Raw genomic sequence first — 23,028 nt, forward strand, 5'->3', positions numbered from 1 at the left:
GGGGAGCCTTGCGCACCCGCAGCTCATGGTTGCGGCCCCAGCATTATGTCTATTGGCCTCCGTTCTGGTGTCGTCATCCTGTGGTCTGGCTCCATTTCTCACGTGGGCCCGCAGCACCACATTGCATTCTGGGTAGGGTAGTTCAGGCACTCCCTGCTCGCAGACTCAGTGCGTGGGGTCGGCCTTCCGTTCCTTAGTGTGGACGGAGAACGAGGGGGGTGGGGGAGAGGAAGGGAAGTACGCATGCGTCCTGGGCTCTTGCGGCCTGAGAGGAGCCGCTGCCGCCGCGGCTGCTGGGCTCTTGGGAGGTGAGTGCGGGCGGGGCCAGGGAATGGGGGTGAGGGCGAGCGTGGGCGCGGTGCCTTCTGGGAGGGGCCCGCTGGAAGGCGGAGCCTGTCCCCGCACAGCGCCTCCCCTGCTCAAGAACCTTACCTGGCTCCCCGTGGACCGCGAGGGGGAGCCCCAGCACAGAGCTAGGAGCCCTGGCGGGGAGCTGGGAGGCTCCGATGGGAGTGGGGGCCCGAACACTCCCAGGGCTCGGCCCTCCTGCATCCTCCGCCCCACCCGCCATCTCCCGCCTCCGCGCCTTTGCCCCTGCCGTGCCCAAGGCCTCAGGCCTTTGGGGGGCATTGATCTTCGAAGCTCTGTGCCAGCCCCTCCCGTGCCCCCCCCCCCGTGCCCCCTGCCTGTTCTCCACCCCTCCCCCCAGACCTGAAAGTGTACCTGTGCAAGCTCCTGACTGGGGGGGGGGTGCAGAGTGGGGGGCGGGGGCCCTCTGGGCACGGGGCCAAGGCTTGGAGGGGTATAGTGCTTGCTGCTGGGGGCCCCCCTCAATCTTCTCTGTCCCCCGCAGCCCTGCCTTCTTCCTCCGAGAGCATGGACAGAGAGGCTGGAGCCCGGACTCCCACGGGCTGGACAGCTGGGCCCCAGGTGAGGTCGGCCCCCTCCCCGCCGCCCCCCGCCTCAGTTTACTCATCTGTAAAGGGAGCTGGAGAAGGAAAGAGCAAAGCACACCTAGGCGGGGTACGGAGAGCTGGACACAAGTGGAAGGACCAAAGGACAACCAGAAATGTTAGCAATGGATGTTCAGCTATGAACGAATGAGTGAGTGAATGAATGAACGCATGCATGGAGGAACGAATGAAGCTGGGTGGGGGGGTGGATGGATGGATGGATCAATGAGTGGGTGGACGGACAGATAAATGAGGGAACTGATGGATGGAGGGGTGGATGGAAGAGTATTAATATGCCAGGCCAGGGCTGAGAGCGAGGGATATAGATACAAAAGCAAGAGCACCACTGGGGCTTTCAAGGAGGTGACATTTGAATGGGGGCGCTGTGCTGGTGGTGGCCAGGAGGAGTTTTGGGGGTCAGAAGGAGCTGGGTCCATCCACATCTAGAGCTGGTAGGGACCCCTGAGGTCATTGAGCCTGGCCCCCTCATTTTAGCATCCTTTTTTTTTTTTTTTTTTGGTGAGGCAATTGGGGTTAAGTGACTTGCCCAGGGTCACACAGCTAGTAAGTGTCAAGTGTCTGAGGCCGGATTTGAACTCAGGTCCTCCTGAATCCAGGGCTGGTGCTTTATCCACTGCACCACCGAGCTGCCCCTGGCCCCCTCATTTTACAGAGGGAAACTGAGGCCAGAGAAATGAAGGGACTTGCCCAAGGTCACTCAAGTCATAAATGTCAGAAGCAGGATTTGAACCCTGACTGGACATCACGGGGCAGACCATCCTGGACTGAGCCAGCTCCGCTCTGAGAGAGGTGTTTGAGCTTTATTAACCTGTGGGCCTTCTTCTATCACTGCCCAAGCCCCAAACCCAAGGCTCCCTCTGACCTGGGCTCACCTTCCTGCCCTCCTCCAGATGACTTGTATTTCAGCCTTTCTGGACTCTCCATCCAGTGGCCTCATTAGGGGCAGCTGGTGGAGCAGTGGAAGAAGCCCTGAGTTCAAATCCAGCCTCAGAATGCCTAGATGTGAGACTCTGGGCAAGTAACTTCCCCTCTGTCTGCCTCACTTCCCCCAACTGCAAAATGGAGCTCATAACAATCCGTCCCTTTCAGGGGGGTTGGGAGGATGCAGTGAGACAAAAATGGGAGAGTGGTTAGCTTTGACACACAGTAGGTGCTGCTTGGCACACAGTAGGTGCCGTATAAACGCTTCCTCCCTTCCCCTCTTTCTGTCCTCCTTATTCCAGATTCCTGTAATGCCCTTTCTACCTACCCCTCGGCCTAATCTCATGATACCTTTCTGTAAGACTAGGGAACCTGCCCCCCTCCCTGTGTGCCAACCACCCAGGGAGCCCCAGTGGGTGCTCCATCCTCCTCATCACCCAGACCCAGGCACTGAATTCTTTTTCTTTCATCACCTTCATCTCCGAATGTCTCTGCAGCCCCTCCCCCCCATAGGAAGCAGGCTCTTTTCTCCCTCCTCTTCCAAGCCAGGCTTGCTCAGCAGAGCTGCACAGCCCTCAGTTTCCCTTTTCAGTGCTCTCCATTCACATTGGTGTAGTCACCCCGGCTGGTTTTCATGGTTCTTGATTTCAAGTTCTGTTAGGCCCCTAAATGTGTAGAACTGCTGAGCCCTCCTCTTTCCCATCCCCCTTCTGGGGAGCCAGGAAGAAGAGGAAAACCCCAGAAGCACTGATTACTCTATGCACCAAAAAGTGTCTGTGGCAGTGTTGCTCACACAAGGTCCCCTGCCCTGCCCCTGCCAAGAAAGTGGGGTTTGGGGGCATCTTACCTGTCTCTTCTCAGGGCCACTTTCTCTTTGCAATTTCACAACACTGACTTCCAGCTGTCCTGGGCTCCATGTCCTTCTGCTGTCACAGTCACCCCACGGCTCCCATCTTCTTGGCTCTGCTGGCCTCACTCTGCCTCAGCCCTTCTGGGCTTCTGTGGGGGTGTCCCCTTCATCCCTTCCTACTGTGGGGGATGTTTGACAGAGATTTGTTCAAAGAAATGGGGAAGGATTTATTCCAAGTCCAGATGCTTAAGGAGCAGTGTTCTCTGAGCGCATGTGTGTGTGTGTGTGTGTGTGTGTGTGTGTGTGTGTGTGTGTGTGTGTGAGAGAGAGAGACAGAGACAGAGACAGAGACAGAGAGACAGAGAGAGAGAAACAGAGAGAGAGACAGAGAGAGATAAAGACAGAAAGAGAGAGACAGAGAGACAGAAGGGGACAGAGACAGGCAGGCAGGCAGAGAGATGCCTGTTCTTGACTGGAGACAAGGAGAGCTTGCGCTTCAGTTTCCTCACTCTGGTTTTTTAAGTAAATCTCCCCAGAATGAGATGACCAGGGACGGAGACTGATGACTTGCTAGGCTACAGCTAACTGGAAATTAGTATTCTAATCTAATGAACAGGAACACCAGCAATCACCTGAATATGAATACAGGGTTCCAGTTGAGTACCTCACCAGAAGATGGTGGCCAATGGTGTTGATTGTGTCATTCAGGGCTTTCAGACCAAAGGGCAGGATGTGCTGGGGCCTCCTTTGGAAGATGGCATTTTGGGGTTCAGTAAGCTAGAGCAGTGGGGCAGCTAGGTGGCGCAGTGGATAAAGCACCGGCCCTGGATTCAGGAGGACCTGAGTTTGATTCCAGCCTCCAACACTTGACACTAGCTGTGTGACCCTGGGCAAGTCACTTAACCCTCACTGCCCCATGCAAAAAAAAAAAAAAAAAGTAAGCTAGAGCAGTAATGGCCAACCATCTCCATGCCTGGGAATCTAGTCCGAAATGAGGCTTGGGTTCTTTATAGGAAGGGACGCAGCAGATGCATTTCATGGATAGCTTCAAACTCTGACTGCCAAGAGATGCTCTCCCCTGGTTTCTTCCTCTCCCTTCCCTGTGTCCCCCAGGAGCCAGGAGAGGAAGGTCCCTGGGTAAGAAGAGATGTGTTGGACATTTCAGGAAATGGTGACGTTCCGGGACGTGGCCGTGCACTTTACCTGGGAGGAGTGGAGCCACCTGGACCTTGCCCAGAGGGCCCTGTACCGGGAGGTGATGCTGGAGACCTTTGAGAACCTCCTTTTCCTGGGTAAGGACACCCCCTCTCCCTTGAGCAGGGCTCTGAACACTGGGATGTCTCTACTTCTCACTATGCAAACTCCAAGTGGTGACACATGAGCTCTCCTAAGCTGGGCTTTCTCTGCGGTGATGGGGCACAGACTGGGGGAAGATCCTAGAAGCTGTCTCTGCTCTCTGTGCCTGAGGGAGAAGCTTGGCCTGTTGTGGGTGGATGTCCTGCCCCTTCATTGTCCTGGCTTTGAAGGTCTGGCCTCCCAACGCTCTGTCTTCCCAGGGCAAAGGTTCTTGGTCTGTCCCAGGACATGACAAGGTCCTCTCCTCTTGGCAGGGAGAGAGGTCAGTGAATCAATGGTCTCTCTGAGTCCCAACTAGATCTGAACTCCATCCCTGTAAGGGCATGAGCCCGGCCTCTGGGACCTCTCAGCATGGCCTCTTTTCCCTGCAGAGAAGGGGGCCAAGATGGGATCCTGGGCTGGTTTTCTGTCTCAGGACCTTCCTCATTTCTCTCCCTGTGATCAGGGCTCCCAGTTCTGAAGCCGGATGTGATCTCCCGGTTGGAGAGAGGAGAAGCTCCCTGGATGCTGGAGGGGGCGGTCCCAAGAGAGCCTGGCCCAGGTGAGTCAGTGACAGGTGGGCGGGCGGATGGGAGGCCCGGCGGGCAGCAGCTATGGGGCAGCTCTCCCCAAAGCGCCTGAGCCCGGGCTTGGCATGAAACAAGTTTACTGGTAGATGCTGGATATTTGAGTTTTTTCTCCTCTTCTGTCCATGTCTTCTTGGACAATCAATCATTTTCACTTACTCAAGCCTCAGGACCGTGACTTGTGAGGATAAGCTGAAGGAAGCAGATGGAGTCCTGTCTGTCTCTGCTGTGGCTTATTGATGTTCCCTTCTGACATCTGCCACGGCCCCTTGGCAGTCTGGGGTCCCAGGTTAAGTACTCAGCCCTGCTCTGGGGGAGACCATAGGAATTCACTTACTTTCCCCAGATTAGTTACTGAATTCCAGAAAGCTGCACTGTTGGGACGACTGGGGCCAGATAGGATGGGGGGAAAGCAGCAGGAGTTAGGAGTCGTTGGCCCTGCTGCATGAAGCCCCTTAGGCCCCCTCGAGTCTGGCCTCCATCTGGTCCTGCTGCCCCCGGGAGCACAGCTTCAGAGGGGTCCGAGCTCATCTGCTAGCTTTCTTATCTCTCATCTGGCTGATGCTGCCTTCCCGTGGCCCACCCTGTCGTGATTTCTCTACTGGCGTGCTTCACGGACCTGGTACAACGGGCACATCAGCCCCTAAGATGAGGAGCACTCCCCTTTCTCTTCTCCTCTCCTTGCCATTCCCTTAAGAGAACACCCTCTTGCCTTGAGTCTGGGTGAGCTAATCCACGTTCCCCTCGGAGAGGGCCTTTCCTTCCAACCTGAGCCTCTCGATGGAGCCTTGGCTCATGGAATTTCCTTTGAGAAGCAAGGAAAGGCATTGGTGGGGTCAGAGTGGTCCTGAGCCCAAGGGCCATGAGAGGTCAGAGTGGTCCTGAGCCCAAGGGCCGTGAGAGGTCAGGGTGGTCCTGAGCCCAGTGGCCGTGAGAGGCCATTGTCAAAATGGCAGCAGTTGTCCTGAGCCTCTCTGTTGCCCAGTATCAAGTGTTTGGCGAGTCCTCCAAAGACCTCGATAAAACTCATCCAATCCCATCATCAGACTCTGATAATCAGCTACTTCAGTGCCAAGTCAGAAATAGGCAAGGGAGGTGGCAAACAGGCCTGACTCAGACCTGTCTGGTGAGGGACGAAATGAGAGACTTGGGCACCGTGTCACAGAAAGGTTGTCCAACCAGGATGCGGCCTTGATTCATTTGGGTGCAGGTTCCCCATCTCAGCCTTGACCTTGGTGACACCCCCATCAGAGACATGTGCTGTGTGCCCAGGAGAAGCCAGGAAAGTCTCCTGTATTCTCGGCTGCCGGGAGATGGCATAGATGGTTGAGCTTCATCCCCTGGGCCATTGAAGGGAAAGCCCCCCTGGCTTCCCTGGGGGTGACAGTGGCCTTTTGCCATTCTACAAACAAGACCCTCCATCCCTGGGCTCCCAGCATTTTCTCTGTTCCCCTTACTTGGAACGTTCTTGCTCCTCTCTGCCCTGACAATGTGCCTTCTTTTAGATCTCAGCCAAAATTCCACATTCTTCAGGAAGTCTTCCCCACCCCCTTTAATTCCAGTGTTTTCCATTTGTTTATCCTGCCTGTGTCTTGTTTGAACAGAGGTGTTTGCATGTGGTCCCTTAAAAGCAAGGACTGGGGTTTTTCCCTCTCTTTGTGTCTGTGGTCCTTAGCCCAGTGCCTGGGACATAGTAGGTACTTAATCAATGCTAGTTAACTCAGTCTGAGAAGAACTCAGGAAGGCGAGAGGCCAAGCTTTGTAGGTGGCCCAGGAGGCCCCCAGGCCTCTGCGTCATGAAGCCTTTCTTCAAGAAGACTCAGAAGGCACTGAGCCATGGCCGGCTCCAAATACTGACAGAAAAGTGAAATGGAATAGATCTTTTAAAAATGATTTTCAATTAATGTGAATTTATTCTTTCCCTCTCACCACCATCACCACATCTCCCCCATTTAGAAAGGAAAACAAAAAATGAAACCCTGGTCACAACTATGCAGAGCGAAGCCAAATGCCCACATTGGCCACCTCCAAAAGCATGTGTGTCATTCTGTACCTCAAGCCCCTTGTCAGGAGGGGGACAGCATGCTTCCTCACTGATCCTCGGGAAATGGTCCGGAATTGGAAGGGGCTTTTACATTGATAGTCCTTGTCCTCTTTTCAACTGTCTGGCCCTGCTCCCTTCCTTTTCCTCAACTCATCCAGATTGTCCCCGGTGTCTCTGAAATCATGCCCTTCACCCTTCCTTTGGCACAAAGGTATTCTGCTATGTTCATGTGTGACAAGTGGCCCAACCATTCCTTACTTGATGAGGACTTGCTTAGTTTTTAATTTTGGGCTACTGCAAAAAAAGAGCTGCTACAAACACTTCCATATACAGGAATCTTTTTCTTTGTTTGATCTCTCTGGGACATGTGCTTTGTAGTAGTATTGCTTGGTCAAGGGTATGCACACTTAACGTAACTTTGGGAGCCTATTCTAAATTATTTTTGGGAATAGCTGGATAGTTCCACCAGTAAAGCAGCAATGTGCCTGTTTTTCCACAACCCTGCCAGCATTTGTCATTTTTCATTTTTGTCACCATTACCAATCTGATGGGTGTGAGGAGGAAAACCCAGAGTTGCTTTAATTTATGTTTCTCAAATTATTACTGATTTGAGGCATTTTTTCATACAGCTGTATGCAGTTTCCTTGGAAAACTGCCTGTTCACATGCTTTAACTATTTATCAATTGGGGAATGGCTTTTATTTTATAAGTTTGAATGTGTTCCTTATATAACTTGGAAGAGAGATGCAAGAGGCTCAGGAAGAAGGCAGATGAAATTGAGTTTTACACTGATAGGAACAATCCAAACCACTTTTATGATGCCCTGAAAGCTGTTTATGGGGCATCTCAGCTGCTCATTGTTGATGGAGCTACATTGATTAGTTATAAGCACATGATTGTGAAGGGATGGGCTGAACACTTCTATGATATTCTCAACCGACTGGCGTCACTCAATGCTGAAGCCATTGGCAGTTTATCTCAGGTTGAAGGCAGTCCCTCTCCAAGTTTTCAAAGGAAGGAGAGGTTTTGAGTGTCATTAGTCTCCTCTCCTGTGGCAAAGCACTTGGATCTGACTCTAGCAGAGATTTACAAGGCAGGGCTTCTGCTACTCATGCAAAAGCTGACTGAACTGTTGTGGGTTATATGGCAAGAGATTATCCACCAGGAGTTCAAGGATGCCTCCGTTGTCCATTTCTGTGAAAGAAAAGGAAATAGATTGTTCTGTGACAATCACAGGGAAGTCTTCTCTTAGTCACTGCTGGCAAGATTCTTGCCAGAGTCCTCTTTAATAGGCTGGTCCCTGACTTGGAAGATGGTCATCTACCTGAGAGCCAGTGTGGCTTCAGAAAGGGTTAAGGAATATGGTATTTGCTGCTCAGTAACTCCAGGAGAAATGCCAAGAATAGAAAACAAAGCTCATTGATCAGACCAAGGCCTTTGATACTGCCAATTGTGAAGGCTTGTTCAAGATCATGCCCAGAGAAGCTCATCACTCTTGTGCATCAGTTTCATGAGGGCAGGCTTGCCCGGATTCTGGACAATGGATAATGTTCTCACACTTTCCCAGTCACCACTGGATTGAAGCAAGGCTGTCCTTGCTCCCGTGCTTTTTAGCATGATGTTTACACCAATATTATCAGATGCCTTCAGCAAGGATGGACATGGCTTCAAGATCAGCTTCCACACTGATAATAAGTTCTTCAACTTAAAAAGGCTACAAGTCAAGACTAAAGTGGAGGGAGAGTTGGTGCATCACTTTTTTGTTTACAAATGACTGTGCACTCAGTGTAGCCTCTGAGACTGAGACACAACAAAGTATGGATCGATTCTCTGCTGCTTGTGCTAATTTTGACCTAACAGTTAACACCAAGAAAACACAGGTGCTCCACCAGCCAGCACCACACCATCCATATGTGGAACCATCAGTTACAGCAAATGGAGATATTTTGAATGCTGTGGATAAGTTCACTTACCTTGGCAGTATGTTTTTCAGAGATATACACATTGATAATGAGGTTGATGTATGCATTGCCAGAGGTAGCTCAGTGTTTAAGAGGCTCCAAAGGAAAGTGTGGGAGAGAAGAGGTATTAGGCTGCTTACCAAACTAAAGGTCTACAGAACCATTGTGCTGGCTTCATTGGTGTATGCCTATAATCCTAGACAGTAAACCAGTGCCAAGCCAGGAAACTCAATCGCTTCCATTTGAATTGTCTTAGAAGGTTCTGAAGATCACCTGGCAGGATGAGGTGCTGGACACTAAGGTCTTCCCTTGAACTAAACTGCCAAGCATTCAATCTACTGCAGAGAGTGCAATTCTGATAGGCTGGCCACATTGTTCAAATGCCAAATGTACCTTTGCCTAAAAAACTTTTATGGAGAGCTCACACAGGGCAAGTACTTACATGGAAGTTAGAAGAAGCAATATGAGAACATTCTTAAGGTCTCTCTGAAGAACTCTGGAATCAATTGTAAGACATGGGAGACCCTGGCCCAGGACCACCCAGCATGATGTGCCCACATTGAAGGAGGCAAGGTGCTCTATGAGAAAACCAAATTGTAGTAGCTCAAAAGAAACGTGAAATGAGAAAATTTAGAGTCATCTCCATTTCACATGCTCATATAGATTTTTTTTTTTTTAGTGAGGCAATTGGGGTTAAGTGACTTGCCCAGGGTCACACAGCTAGTAAGTGTTAAGTGTCTGAGGCCGGATTTGAACTCAGGTACTCCTGACTCCAGGGCCGGTGCTCTATCCACTGCGCCATCTAGCCACCCCTAGATTATTTGTACATGATGTGTGGTAGAGCCTTCTGAGTTTATATTGTTCTCATCAGCTACAAATGGTTGCACAAAGTGGTCATTTTGTTTGTCTCTGAGAATGAAGAACAACGGGGCATCTAGGTGGTGCAGTAGATGAAGTACTGGCCTTGGATTCAGGAAGGCCTGAGTTCAAATCGGGCCTCAGACACTTGACACTTACTAGCTGTGTGATCCTGGGCAAGTCACTTAACTCTCATTGCCCCACAAAAACAAAAATGCGAGAATGAAGGATGACAACCAAACCACCAACCATTCTGGCTTCTAAAGCACGTGTGGTCCCAATTGTGCCTCCTTAAGTACCAGGCATTTCCTGGTGATTCCTGCTTTATAATAGAGTTCTCGGTATACTACTCCTAGCAAAGGTATTCTTAACCACACAAGGGAGAGAGGGGATTATGAAAGATAGTGAATTGAAAAGGTTTTATAAAAACAAAATTCAGGCACTGTAAAAAGTGAGTTTTACTTGGGGGTGGGGCATTGCATCAAATGTCTCCAATAATTGTCTGATTAGAGATTCTCATGTTAAATAGGGAATCAGTACAAATAGAGTATTGTAAAGTATTTGAAAGTAGCACATGTTCCCCAGGAGTTTATTCTCCAGAATTCCTCGTGAGTCCAGTTTTAGCCACTGCACATTTCATTGTCATGTATACCATTTTGTGTTATGCATGTTGTCCATTGTCTTGGTCATTGACTCCAGAGTGTTTTGTTCATATATGCCTGTCAGTAAAAAATGTGGAGCAGGCATTCTGATATAGGGGTGTGTGTGTGTGTGTGTGTGTGTGTGTGTGTGTGTGTGTATGTACATATATTTATAGTTTTATTACTATATGCATTGCTACTGTACTAAAATATAATATAATTATTATGTTATATTATTATTGAATAGGGCATGTAATATATGAACACACATCTAGATGGTACAATGAATGGAGCCTAGAGTCAGACCTGAGTTCAAATGTGGTCTCAGATACTTATTATCTGTGTGACACTGGGCAAGTCAGTTAACTCTGTTTGTCTTAGTTTCTTCAACTATAAAATGTGGATCGTAATAGCACCTCCCTCCTAGGGTGTTATGAAGATCAAATGAAATCATATTTTTAAAGTGTTTAGCACAGTTCTTGGCACATAGTAAGTGCTTATGTGTTATTATTATCATTAAAATTATTAAGTATATGTAAACCAGAAATTTTTAAAGTGTGAAAAAGGTAAAAAAAATTTTTAAACATTTTATTATGAATTTAAATGTAATGAAGCATATTTAAACACTTCTTTCAAATGATTAATAAATTAATGTTTTGGTGAGAGAAATTATATATGATTAATTTCTTTTTAGCATTTTTTAGTTAATTAGATCAATGGATCTCTTTTTTGAAAACCTTTTTTCACAGTTATACTTTCGTTGTGCAACATTTTCCAGATTCTTTCCCTCTGTCTAGCCTTTCCCTCACCCATTGAGAATGAAAGCAATGTGATATCAATTAATACATGTGAAATCATGCAAAATGTGGATTAAGCACTGGCCTTGGATTCAGGAGTACCCGAGTTCAAATCTGGCCTTAGACACTTGACACTAACTAGCTGTGTGACCCTGGACAAGTCACTTAACCCCCATTGCCCCGTTAAAAAAAAAAATCATGCAAAATGCATCTCCATATAGTCATGTTGCAAAAAAAAAAAAAAGGCAGAAAAATTAAGAGAGAAAAAATTTGCTTCAGTTTGCACTCAGATTCCATCAGTTCTCCCTGGAGATAGATAGGAGTTTTCATCATGAGTCCTTCAGGATTATTTTGAACCACTGTATTGATCAGAGTAGCTAAGTGTTTCACAGTTGATCATTATTACAGCATTCCTGTTATGGTATACAGTGTTCTCTTGGTTCTGCTCACTTCCCTTTGCTTCAATTCATATGCCTTCTTAGGTTTCTTGATGTCTGATGGAGTCAGTAGTTGTGATTTGTCAAATTCTTTTCTCTAAGGAATTATTTTCTTTAGTGAGTTTTTGTGCCTCTTTCTCTATTTGACCTATTCTTTCATTTTCTTCAGTATTGTTTTTGTGTCTTTTACCAAATTGTGAATTCTCTTCATAATTTTCTTGCTTGACTTTAATTTCTTTCCCTGATTTTTCCTCTACCACATATTTATTTTTAAAATCAAGTTCTTTTGCTCTTTCTTTGGCTCTTCCGGGAATTCTCGTTGGGCTGATGTCCACTTCAGTTTTCTTTGAGCCTTTGCTTGTAGATTGTTGTCTTCTTCTGAGTTTATGTCTTGATTTTCCCTGCCACCATAGTGGATTTTTATGTTTATTCCTTTTTACTTGTTTGCTCATTTTTTCAGCCTTTTTCTTGACTGAAATTTATGTAAAAGTTGGGCTCTGCTACCTTAGGGTGGGAAGCACTGGTATTTTCAAAGCTAGTCTTGAGGGTTTGTAATTTTTTGGTGCTTTCACAGTGGTGTAATTTGGACAGATGTAGTCACTGCTTTTCTGATCAGTGCTCATTACCCAGGAAGGGCCCTTGGTCACCTGCAGCCACATGTGCTAGTACTCCTTTCAACCTTAGAACTATGACCCAGAACTGAGTGTGGGAAGTTGAATTGCCAGTTAGTGCCAGCAGCACCCAGTGACAACAAAAGGTACCTTGGAATCTCTTTCTGACCAGTTGCCTGACCTTCTTCCTTTTTCTGGGCTGAGAGTTCCTGAAACTGCTGCTGTAGCTGCTATTGTAGTTGCCTTCATAGCCCACCACTGCTGCCAGTGGTCCAGACAGGCTTCCACTCTTCTGTCAACAAACCTCTCCTGTCCATCTCCCAGAAAAATGTCTCACCCTAGCCTTTTGTTAGCTCTGCTGCTCCAGAATTTGACTTGAGGCATTATTTTAAAGTTGTATAGGGAGAAGTGTTAGTAGAGCTCAGCTTAGTGCTTCCTCTACTTTTCTACCATGGCTCTGCCTTTAAAGATACCCAATATCTCCAGTTGATAAATGGTCAAAGGATATTTTTAAAGAGTTGGGTAGTAACCATATGGAGAGAACGTGATGAAAATAGCAATAATGACAATAAAAGTAAGAGCTAGCATTTGTAGATGACTTTAAAGTTTGCAAAGCATTTTACAACACCATCTCATCTGATCTTCACAGTAACCCTGGGACATGGGTGCTGTCACAGGGAAGCTAAGGAACTTGCCAAGGATCAAATGTCCATTAAATACTGGGGGCTGGTTTTGAATTCAGGTCTTTCTGACTCCAGACCAGTGCTCCACCAACCGTGCTACCTGGCTGCCTGTTGATCAGAAGTACGCAGATCATGCCAGATGCTGTAGGACTCCATTCATACATTGCTTAATTTTGCTGAAGCACTCTGCCATCCCCACTTTTTTTATTCTTCCTATAAGGAGGCTTTTTAGATAGGAGAGAAGGATATGATAGTCAGCTAAGGGGCACCACAGTACACAGAGTGTGGGGCCTGAAGTCTAGAAGACATGAATTCAAATGCAGCCTCACATGATTCTTGTGTGACTTGGAGCAAGTCACTTAACCTCTGCCACAGTTTCCTCATTTGTAAAATGGGGATAATGACAGCATTTACTTCCCAGCATTGATGTGAGGATCAAATCAGATAAAGTTTATAAAGCCTTTTGCAAACCTTAAAGAGCTATACAAATGCCAGTTACTACTCCAATAAATTAAAAAATTAAGGTGATTAAAAAACCAAAGATTTAAATAAAACTTTTTTTAAATGGTTATTCTTAACCTAACTTTATTTCCTTTTTGGGGGACAAGTTTACTAACCTAGTATATCAAGGAAATGCTGAAGATAGAGTTTACCTGGATTTCCCCAAAACACTTGGTAAAATCCTTCATATTTTTTCTTGTAGGAGAGGTGGAGAGCTGTGGTCCTTGCAGTTAGGTAGATAAGGAAGTTATTGAATCCTGGAACCAAAGAATGGTCATTAAGTTGGCCACATCTAAAGAGCTGAATCTTCAGAAAAAACAAAGATGTCTTCTCTTTACTGGAATGTTCCTGGTATCTGTACTGGCCACTCTGCTCATTAGCTTTAAAAAGACATTTACTAGGGATAGTTCTTGGACAAGCTTTCTAAGAGCATTAAAACATCACTGATATCTTTTGTTTTTATTATCACCTTTAGTTCCCAATCTGGCCTGCCTCCTCTTCTTGTACAGAATGTTACCTCTTATAGAAAAAAACAATTAAACGATGGGGGAGATGCATTTATTAAACACCATCTAGCAAACTAAATGCTTTTGGTGTTTTTGAATGTAATTCACTTAGTTCTGATGATTGAGGTTCTCTGTTACCCCTGCTTAGCCCCTTTCGGTTTCAATGCCCCTATATCAATGTTCTGTGTTTTACAGTGTTTTGATTAATCTTACTCATTATTCACCTTGATGGAACAGAGCCTCACACTTGAAATGTTGAACAGTTCTCTTTTGCATTGATCAGATACAAGTGAATATTGACTTTTTTTATTTCCTTCAGAGTCCCTCTGTCAGGAACAGCAACGTGACACCAAGGACCCAGCTGTGCATCAGACCATTCACCTGACAGTATCCTCTCAGGAGAGATTACAAGAGGTTGGTCTTGGGGATGGCAGAGTGCTCAGATAAACTGGGAATGTGATTTCAGTTTAGGCAAGCAGCAAATAGGGAACAAAGAGAAATGGGTTACATAAAGAGAAATGGGTTACATCAGGTATGGGTCAGAATTCCCTCCAGGAAACACTTGTGATAAGATGGGTGTCCCTGAATTCAGTACATTTGGGGGAAGTTACAGTCTGGGGTCAAACATTGTCAATATGACATACTTGGACAGAGCTGCAGACAGTTTTTAGCTATGATACAGTATTTTTAGGTAAGATGTTTTGTAAGGCCAATAAATATAGAAATCCATTCCTTGAAAAACCAAGGCCATAATGCATTTCACAGACTTCTGGACTAGAGAAAACCTTAAGTAAAACAGAGCATATCTTTCTATTAGAGAATACACACTGGAAGAGAAACTCTGTGAGTGTAATTGATGCTGGGAAGCCTTCATTAATAATTCCTGCTTTCTTTTATAGGAAATAATTAATACTGGTGAGGGACTCTGCAAATTCAGAGAAAGTGAGAAAGCTTTCAGCCATTTGGGAAGCCCTAATGATTACCAGAAAATTCACACTCAGAAGAAATTCCATCTTTTAAATGAGTCAGGGAAAGCTTTTCTCCTACATGAGAAAGCCCACATGGGGAAGGAACCCCTTAAGTCTAATAAATGCAACAAAGCCTTTCAGTGGGAGTGTAAACTTGGTGCGTGTCACAGAATTTATACTGAACAGAAACTCTTTGAATGTAGTGAATGTGGGAAAAACTTCAACCAAAGGTCATCCCTTATTTCCCATCAGAGAATTCACACTGGCAATAAACCCTTTGAGTGTAATGAATGTGGGAAAGCCTTCTACAACAAATCTCAGCTTACTGTGCATCAGAGAATTCATACAGGAGAGAAACCATTTGAATGTAAGGAATGTGGAAAAAACTTTAGCTTGAAGTCATCACTTATTTCCCATCAGAGAATCCATACTGGAGAAAAACCCTTTGAATGTAACGAATGTGGGAAAAACTTTAGCCAGAGGTCATCTCTTATTTCCCATCAGAGAATCCACACTGGAGAAAAGCCCTTTGAATGTAATGAATGTGGGAAAAACTTTAGCCAAAGATCTTCACTCACTTCTCATCTGAGTATTCATACTGGAAAAAAAGCTTTCACTTGCAATGAATGTGGGAGAGCCTTCTATGACAAATCTCAGCTCATTTTACATAAGAGAATTCATACTGGAGACAAAACCTTCTTGTGTAATGAATGTGGGAAAGCCTTCTACAGAAGATCTCAACTTACTGAACACCGGAGAATTCATACTGGTGAGAAACCCTTTGAGTGTATTGAATGTGGAAAAAATTTCACTGTGAGATCATCACTTATTCAGCACCAGAGAATTCACACTGGAGAGAAACCCTTTGAGTGCACTGAATGTGGGAAAGCCTTTTACAACAAATCTCACTTTACTGAACATAAGAGAATTCATACTGGAGAGAAACCCTTTGAGTGTGCAGAATGTGGGAAAAACTTCAGCCTGAGGTCATCACTTATTTCACATCAGAGAATTCATACTGGAGAGAAACCCTTTGAGTGTGGAGAATGTGGAAAAAACTTCAACCAGAGGTCATCACTTATTAAACACCAGAGAACCCACACTGGGGAGAAACCCTTTGAATGTACTGATTGTTGGAAAAACTTCAGCTGGAAATCATCCCTTATTTCACATCAGAGAATTCATACAGGAGAGAAACCCTTTGAGTGTAATGAATGTGGGAAAGCATACTACAACAGATCTCAGCTTACTGTACATCAGAGAACCCATACCAGAAGGAAATCTTTTGAGTGTACAGAATGTGGGGAAAGCTTCAGTAAGAGATCATCATTTATTAAGCATCAGAAAATTCATACAGGAGAGAAACGTTTTAACTACAATGAATTTGGAAACTCTTTCATTTATTGTACATCAGATAATTCATTCTGGACAGGAACCCTTTGAGGATAATTAATGGGAAATATTTCATTACCAATCTCAGTTTAATGAACATCAGAAAATTCAGAGAATTGTACTGGAATGAAACCATTAAGATATAATTGTGGGGGAAGGGGAAGCTAGGTGCCGCACCGGCCCTGGAGTCAGGAGGACCTGAGTTCAAATCCGGCCTCAGACACTTGACACTTACTAGCTCTGTGATCCTGGGCAAGTCACTTAACCCCAATTACCTCACCAAACAAACAAAAAAAAAGATATAATTGTGGAGAAAGCCTTCACCTGAAAAGGCCACTTTACTGACCATCAGAACTCATATTTGAGAGAAACCCTTTGAGTGTTATGAATTTGGAAAACTTTAGCCAGAGGTCATCACTTTGCAAACATGAGAATTGATACAAGGGAGAATGCTAAGGAGGCAACTAGGTGGACCAGTGGATAAAGTTCTGTCCTTAGAGTCAGGAAGACCTGAGTTCAGATGTGGTCCCAGAGATTTCCTAGCTGTGTGGCACTGTATAAATTACTTAACCTCTCTCAGCCTCAGTTTCCTCGTCTATGAAATGGGGGATTTGAACTTAGTGGCCTCTGAGGTCCCTTCCAACTCTAAATCTGGGATCCTGAGAAAATTCTGTTTATATAATGAATGTAGGAAAGCTTTTCTACAAAGAAGAAAACTTATAAAACAGAATCTGTACTGGATGGTTAGCCCTTGCCCAGAATGAATATGGGAAAGCCTTCAGCTATGCCTCATGTGTGACTATATTAGAGAGCTCATATTTGAGAAAAAAATACATTAAAACAATGATTATGGAATCTTCAGCCAGAAAGGACATCTTACTGACAAACTCCATTAAATGCAATTAAATATGGGAAAGCCTTTAGCACTACTTGAACCCTTTCAGTGATAGGGTCAGAGAACTAATGCAAAATAAAAAGATTATTCAATCAAAAGAGAACCCACTTTATTGCAATGTAGAAGACAAGCCACTGAACAGCTTCATTTCATACCTTGTTATATGCCATAGGAGTGTTTAATTTATAGAAAACACATAAATACACTGAGCTCACACCTGGTCAGTCTTTGGCCTTGGGGGTGAGTTGCTATGTTTCAGGGGAGGAGATGCAAAGACTTTCAAATCTACTTTGCCATTGGCCTTGGGTGCTCCATCTTTTGGTTGGCTTTGGAGAAGAACTGAGGGATGGGAAGGCTATCCATAAGGGTTAGTCATGACTGCCCATTTTCACTTGAAATAGACTCACAGTCTAAATCAACATTACACGTGGCTAGAAAGGAACAATATGATCATTTTCCCCCTTTCTCTCTGCCACCACATTTCAATAACCATGTGGTGTGGTGTAGTAAACAGTGTACTGGACTTGGAGTCAGGAAGACCAGGATTCAGATCCTGCCACAGTAACTTCTGAGTTGTGTAACTACATGAAAGTCCCTTCCTCTCTCTGAGACCAAGCAAATGAGAGGCCTGAACTCAATGACTTCTTAGGTACCTACTTCTGCCTTGAATTCATGAATTCATACTGGAGGTGAACTATAAAGATCTAGGAATGATGGAAAAGTATCATGGCAACCTGCCATTTGCTCAATGCTGGAAAGTCAAGGATGCTAAGTTGTTACTAGTCATAAGGTTTGTGGTGTTTGGGGAGAAAAGGAACTGTATTGGGGCAGCTAGTTGGCGCAATGAATAAAGCACAGGTGCTGGATTCAGAAGGACCTGAGTTCAAATCCAGCCTCAAATACTTGACACAAGCTGTGTGAACCTGGGCAAGTCACTTAACCCTCATTACCCTGCAAAAGAAAAGAAAAGAAACTCTCTTCCTTTGAGCCTCTTCTCTGTGGTGTATTGACTGCCTCTACATAGCAATAGAATCACACAAGTCAGTGCTTCTGATGTGATCTCTACAGAATCAGTAGCAATTAAATAGCAAATAATAGCACTATTTTTAAAAAATCTTGGTTCTTGTGGGGCAGCTAGGTGGCACAGTGGATAGAGCACCGGCCCTGGATTCAGGAGGACCTCAGTTCAAATCCGGCCTCAGACACTTAACACTTACTAGCTGTGTGACCCTGGGCAAGTCACTTAACCCCAATTGCCTCACTAAAAAAAAAAAAACTTGGTTCTTGGGGCAGCTAGGTGGCACAGTGAATAAAGCACCGGCTTTGGATTCAGGAGGGCCTGAGTTCAAATCTGGCCTCAGACACTTGACACTTACTAGCTGTGTGAACCTGGGCAAGTCACTTGACCCCAATTGCCTCACTAAAAAAAAATCTTGGTTCTTGGGGCAGCTAGGTGGCACAGTGAATAAAGCATTGGCTTTGGATTCAGGAGGGCCTGAGTTCAAATCTGGCCTCAGACACTTGACACTTACTAGCTGTGTGAACCTGGGCAAGTCACTTAACCTTCATTGCCTCACAAAAAATAAAAATAAAATTTAAAATGAATAAATAAAAATTTTGGTTCTTAAAAAGAAGTTGAGGGGCAGCTAGGTGGTGCAGTGGATAAAGCACCAGCCCTGGATTCAGGAGGACCTGAGTTCAAATCTGGCCTCACACACTTGAAACTTACTAGCTTTGTGACCCTGGGCAAGTCACATAACCCTCATTGCCCCCCTCCCCAAAGAAGTTGAAGTATTCAGATATATGTATATAACTGCATTTACATTTACAATAAGTTTTACTGATGCTTTGTTTTTGCATCATAGTCATTTCTGGACAGAGCCCTTTCCTCACTCCACAGTCTTCTACAAAAGTCTGACATGAGAAATTGATAAGGATCTGACAAATCTGTAGCAGGGTAAGCCATTCTGCAATAAGGAAGTTTTCCAAAGGAGAAGCAGTATATCAACAACCAGAAGAAAAGATATTCAAAATCCCTGCTACTTGAAAGAATTAAAATGAAAACATCAGATTTACTAATAGTGGTATCTGCTGTCAAAGTGAGAAACTGATCCCAGCCTGTATTTTGACTCAGAGAACCATAAAGTAGCATAATCTCTAGTGAATTGTATTTTTATTTATTTTCTTAAACACTTCCCAATTACATTTTAATTGGGTACTCCACACTTCAGGGCTTCTTGATGCTCTCCCTCTAGAATGCAAGTTTGACTCCTCTGCTTTACAAAATCCACAAAACTGGCAAAAGAAATTGAAAAGTGTCCAAATTAAGTACTGGCATGGCTGTAGCAAAACAGGCATACTGATAACACAGCTTATAGAGTTGTGAATTATTGAAATGACAATATTACCAAAAAATTCTTAATAAAACCATTGGAATGTTTTCAGTTTAAAATGATTTTCTTTTTTGTTTTTGCAGGGCAATGAGGGTTAAGTGACTTGCCCAGGGTCACACAGCTTATAAGTGTCAAGTGTCTGAGGCCGAATTTGATTTTAGGTCCTCCTGAATCCATGGCTGGTGCTTTATCCACTGCACCACCTAGCTGCCCCTAAAGTGATTTTCTTTCATGTTACTTTTGAAATCTATTGAGTTTCCGTCCCCTTCATTTACAAAAGGAAAATTGTAGAGCCTTAATGGTTCTTTGCCATATTAAGAAGACTAGGCCTTTTGGCTGGTAATGGCCAAGCTGTTGAGAGTTGGAGCTCCTATGGCCATCCTGCTCTACTTGCCAAAGTGATTTTCCTAAACCATAGGTCTGACTGTAATATCACCCATCTCCAATGGATTGCCTCCATTTGATGCTGCCTCTTGCCTCCAGCATCAAATATGAAGTTTCTTGGTACTCAAACCCTTCATGACCTGACAGCCTTCTCATTTTCTTCCACACTCTCTAGGACGCAGCTACGCTGGTCTCATTGCTGCTTCTCACACATGACTCTCCATTTCCATATGCCATCTTTATACTGGCTTTCTGTCATGCCTGGAATACTCTCTTCTCCTAATCTCCTTGGCTTTCTTCATGACTACAGGTGGTTCTATAGATGTAACTTCCGGATGCTAAGTCACATGTTTTCTCCACAGGGCAGAGCTCTGATTCTCACAATAGCCAACTCAAATCCCACCATCTGCAGGAGGGCTTCCCTATTACTAGTGCCGTCTTTCTAAGATTACCTTAATTAATTACATTTCTAAGATTTCATCTAATCTTTATATAACTCATTAAAATATGAGCTCCTTGGGGAAAGGGATCTTTTTTTTTTTTTTTTTTTTTTGCTTTGTATCTCAAGTTCTTAGCACAGTGCCTAGTACATAACAAATGGTTAATAAATGCTTGTTGGATCATGGGTTGCTATGACTTGTGCTTCTACAAATTGTTGGGGTTTTTTTAATGTTGCAAGTGTATATAATTTTTCTACCCAGTTTTGGTCTTACACTCATAATACAACTGAGAAAGACTTCCCCTTTCTTCAAAATTATGATTTCATAGCTGTGTTCATGTGGATCCAAATGGCCTTATACACCTGGATCACAAATAAGATGTCCACATATTATTAGATGCAGCTAGGGGGCACCACAGTGCACAGAGTGCTGTGTCTGGAGAAAGGAAGACCTGAGTTCAAATCTGGCCTCAAATGTGTCCTACAGCTGTATGACCCTGGGCAAGTTGCTTTTGTTTCCAGATTTGTAAATAGGTATAACAATAGCTTCTACCTCTCTGAGTGGTGAGGATTAAATGAGATGATTATTTTTATAAAGTGCTTAACCCAGTCCCTGACACATAGTAACTACTTAATAAATGTTTCTATCCTTCCTTCTTATGTTATGTTATGTTAGTGATAGAAGAAATGAAAATTCAACTCCTACAGCCCTTATCCCATTTAATCCATTTTACATTTAGAGATCATAAGATGAAGTTCTCAGAGTAGAAGAAGCAGTACCTTGCTACTCACTGCCCTAGGATCCCAAAGAATCAAGTTAGTTTTAACAGAAAATTCAGCCTTTCCTGTTTTAAATATTAAAAGTGGGAAAACTAAAAAGCTATCTTTAGAGCTGTTACTACCCCCACCTAGCACCCTCCATGAGTTGTTTGATTTCAGTCTTAGAGGTTTGTAGCACTCTTGTCTCCAACTCTCTTAAGCCCTGACTGTAGTGGAAAGATTTCAAAAAATGTGATTTTCATATATGCATTTTGTATAAGGACTTTCTCCTTTCCCCCTCCCTAGCATGAATACCGATTTGCCACAGAATCACTTGTTTCAAGAGAGACATTTACTCCCAAATTTAGGAATCAAGATGCTAAGGAGGATCAGATAAATTATTTTTGTTTTAAGGGGGGAAATCTTGTAAACCTAGAGGAGTAGCACTTATTCAGTATTAATCTAAAGAAACTACTTACAGAAGGACTCAGGATTTGACAAGAACTACTAGCAAAACTGGGAAGCATTTTGGCAGAAAATAGATTCACAACAGTGTACCACACTGAGTTCCAAATAGATATATAATGTAAATGTCAAATCAGTTTTTGTTTTTTTGTTTGTTTGTTTTTTAGTGAGGCAATTAGGGTTAAGTGACTTGCCCAGGGTCACACAGCTAGTAAGTGTTAAGTGTCTGAGGTTGGATTTGAACTCAGGTACTCCTGACTCCAGGGCCGGTGCTCTATCCACTGCGCCATCTAGCTGCCCCCAAATCAGTTTTTTAAGAATGGAAGGAGTAGGGGCGGCTAGGTGGCGCAGTGGATAGAGCACCGGCCCTGGAGTCAGGAGTACCTGAGTTCAAATCCAACCTCAGACACTTGACACTAGCTGTGTGACCCTGGGCAAGTCACTTAACCCCCATTGCCCCTCAAAAACAAAAACAAAAACAAGAATGGAAGGAGTAACTTTTACATTTATGACTGAGGGAGAAATAAAGACATTTGGGGGGAACCTTTACTTCTTAAATATGCTTGTAAATTAGTACATTATTTATCTCTTTCTCATGTTAAATATATGTGGGGAATTAATACAAATATCTAATAAAATATTCCATAATATACAATGGTGAAAGTATATTAACAGTTTCTGAATCAGAAGTTAGAAACCATCAATTTAGGTTTAATTTAAGGACAGATTTCCTAACAATTAGAGGTAGCCTAAAGTAAAATGGGATGCATTGGAAGATGGCGAGTTCCCTGCCCTCACTGAAGGTCTTCACACCAAAGTTGGATGACCCCTTTTTAGCATGTTGTAAAGGGTGTTGTTGTTGTTCTGTTAGGGGTTCGATTAGATGATGCCTGGTGTCCCTTCTAAAGCTGATTCTGTTACTAGACTCTCTTCTAAGTGTTGAGATGCTATGATCAACCCATACAGAAATTAGAAGGGAGATTAACAGATCTATAGTACCAGTTCAGTTCTGCTCTCCTAAAGCTTAATTTCTTCTTGGGGAAATCATATGTATACAGATAGACATATACAAGGTAATTGGGGAGGGGGCTTCAGAAATAGCTGAAGGATTCAGGATAGTTCTCTTGTAGGAGGCAGAACTTGGACCAAGCCTTTAAAGAAGCTACAGGGTCCAAAAGGCTAGTACAAAGTTCTCCAGAGCATACAGGGTATGGGAATGTGCTGGGGCCAGCTTTCACTGACTTGGGAAAGATGACAACACTTTCTTTTTCTTTTTTTTTAGTGAGGCAATTGGGGTTAAGTGACTTGCCCAGGGTCACATAGCTAGTAAGTGTTAAGTGTCTGAGGCTGAATTTGAACTCAGGTACTTCTGACTCCAGGGCCAGTGCTCTATCCACCGCACCACCTAGCTGCCCCTAACTTAACACCTTCACTGTGAGCATTTTTCAACTCACAAATCAGCAACTGATACAAGTCAGAACTTGATTTATTGTTTTGTTCATTATATAGACTCAAGAATGTTATTAATAAAGATTAAACTTTTTAAAAATGTGCACAAATATTTTTTGTCTTCTGGAGAGCCTGGTTGTTAAACATTTACCAACACCCCCCTGTATTGCTCTATAAA

At 44.2% G+C, this 23,028-nt stretch overlaps 2 protein-coding genes across 4 annotated transcripts in view; one reads left to right on the forward strand and one right to left on the reverse strand.

The window, feature by feature from the left end:
* LOC122751861 (gastrula zinc finger protein XlCGF57.1-like) lies at positions 1–18,151 on the forward strand. Of its 3 annotated transcripts, none has more exons than XM_043999087.1 (6): positions 1–132; positions 854–930; positions 3,911–4,037; positions 4,547–4,642; positions 14,026–14,120; positions 14,606–18,151. In XM_043999087.1, the coding sequence occupies exons 2-6, from the start codon at positions 877–879 to the stop codon at positions 16,115–16,117; spliced, it is 1,884 nt and encodes a 627-aa protein (XP_043855022.1). In that variant the 5' UTR covers positions 1–132; positions 854–876; the 3' UTR covers positions 16,118–18,151. The 3 variants fall into 3 exon arrangements, with proteins under 3 accessions (XP_043855022.1, XP_043855019.1, XP_043855020.1); XM_043999084.1 differs by lacking the exon at positions 1–132 and adding an exon at positions 281–308; XM_043999085.1 differs by lacking the exons at positions 1–132; positions 854–930 and adding an exon at positions 992–1,104.
* LOC122748444 (zinc finger protein 570-like) overlaps positions 17,173–23,028 on the reverse strand; it is a 23,209-nt gene continuing 17,353 nt past the window's right edge. The window contains exon 9 of the mRNA XM_043994076.1: positions 17,173–17,300. Within this exon, the coding sequence (XP_043850011.1) occupies positions 17,173–17,300 (128 nt within the window). The remainder of the gene's footprint in view (positions 17,301–23,028) is intronic.

The sequence above is a fragment of the Dromiciops gliroides genome, chromosome 3, assembly GCF_019393635.1.
Source record: "Dromiciops gliroides isolate mDroGli1 chromosome 3, mDroGli1.pri, whole genome shotgun sequence".
NCBI lineage: Eukaryota > Metazoa > Chordata > Mammalia > Microbiotheria > Microbiotheriidae > Dromiciops > Dromiciops gliroides.

Excerpts from the sequence above, each read along its gene's own strand:
- LOC122751861 (XM_043999087.1), top strand. The coding sequence starts at position 877 with ATGGACAGAGAGGCTGGAGCCCGGACTCCCACGGGCTGGACAGCTGGG. Across the intron at positions 931-3,910 it reads GCTGGACAGCTGGGCCCCAG|GAAATGGTGACGTTCCGGGA; the intron begins GTGAGGTCGGCC and ends TGGACATTTCAG. Across the intron at positions 4,038-4,546 it reads TGAGAACCTCCTTTTCCTGG|GGCTCCCAGTTCTGAAGCCG; the intron begins GTAAGGACACCC and ends CCCTGTGATCAG.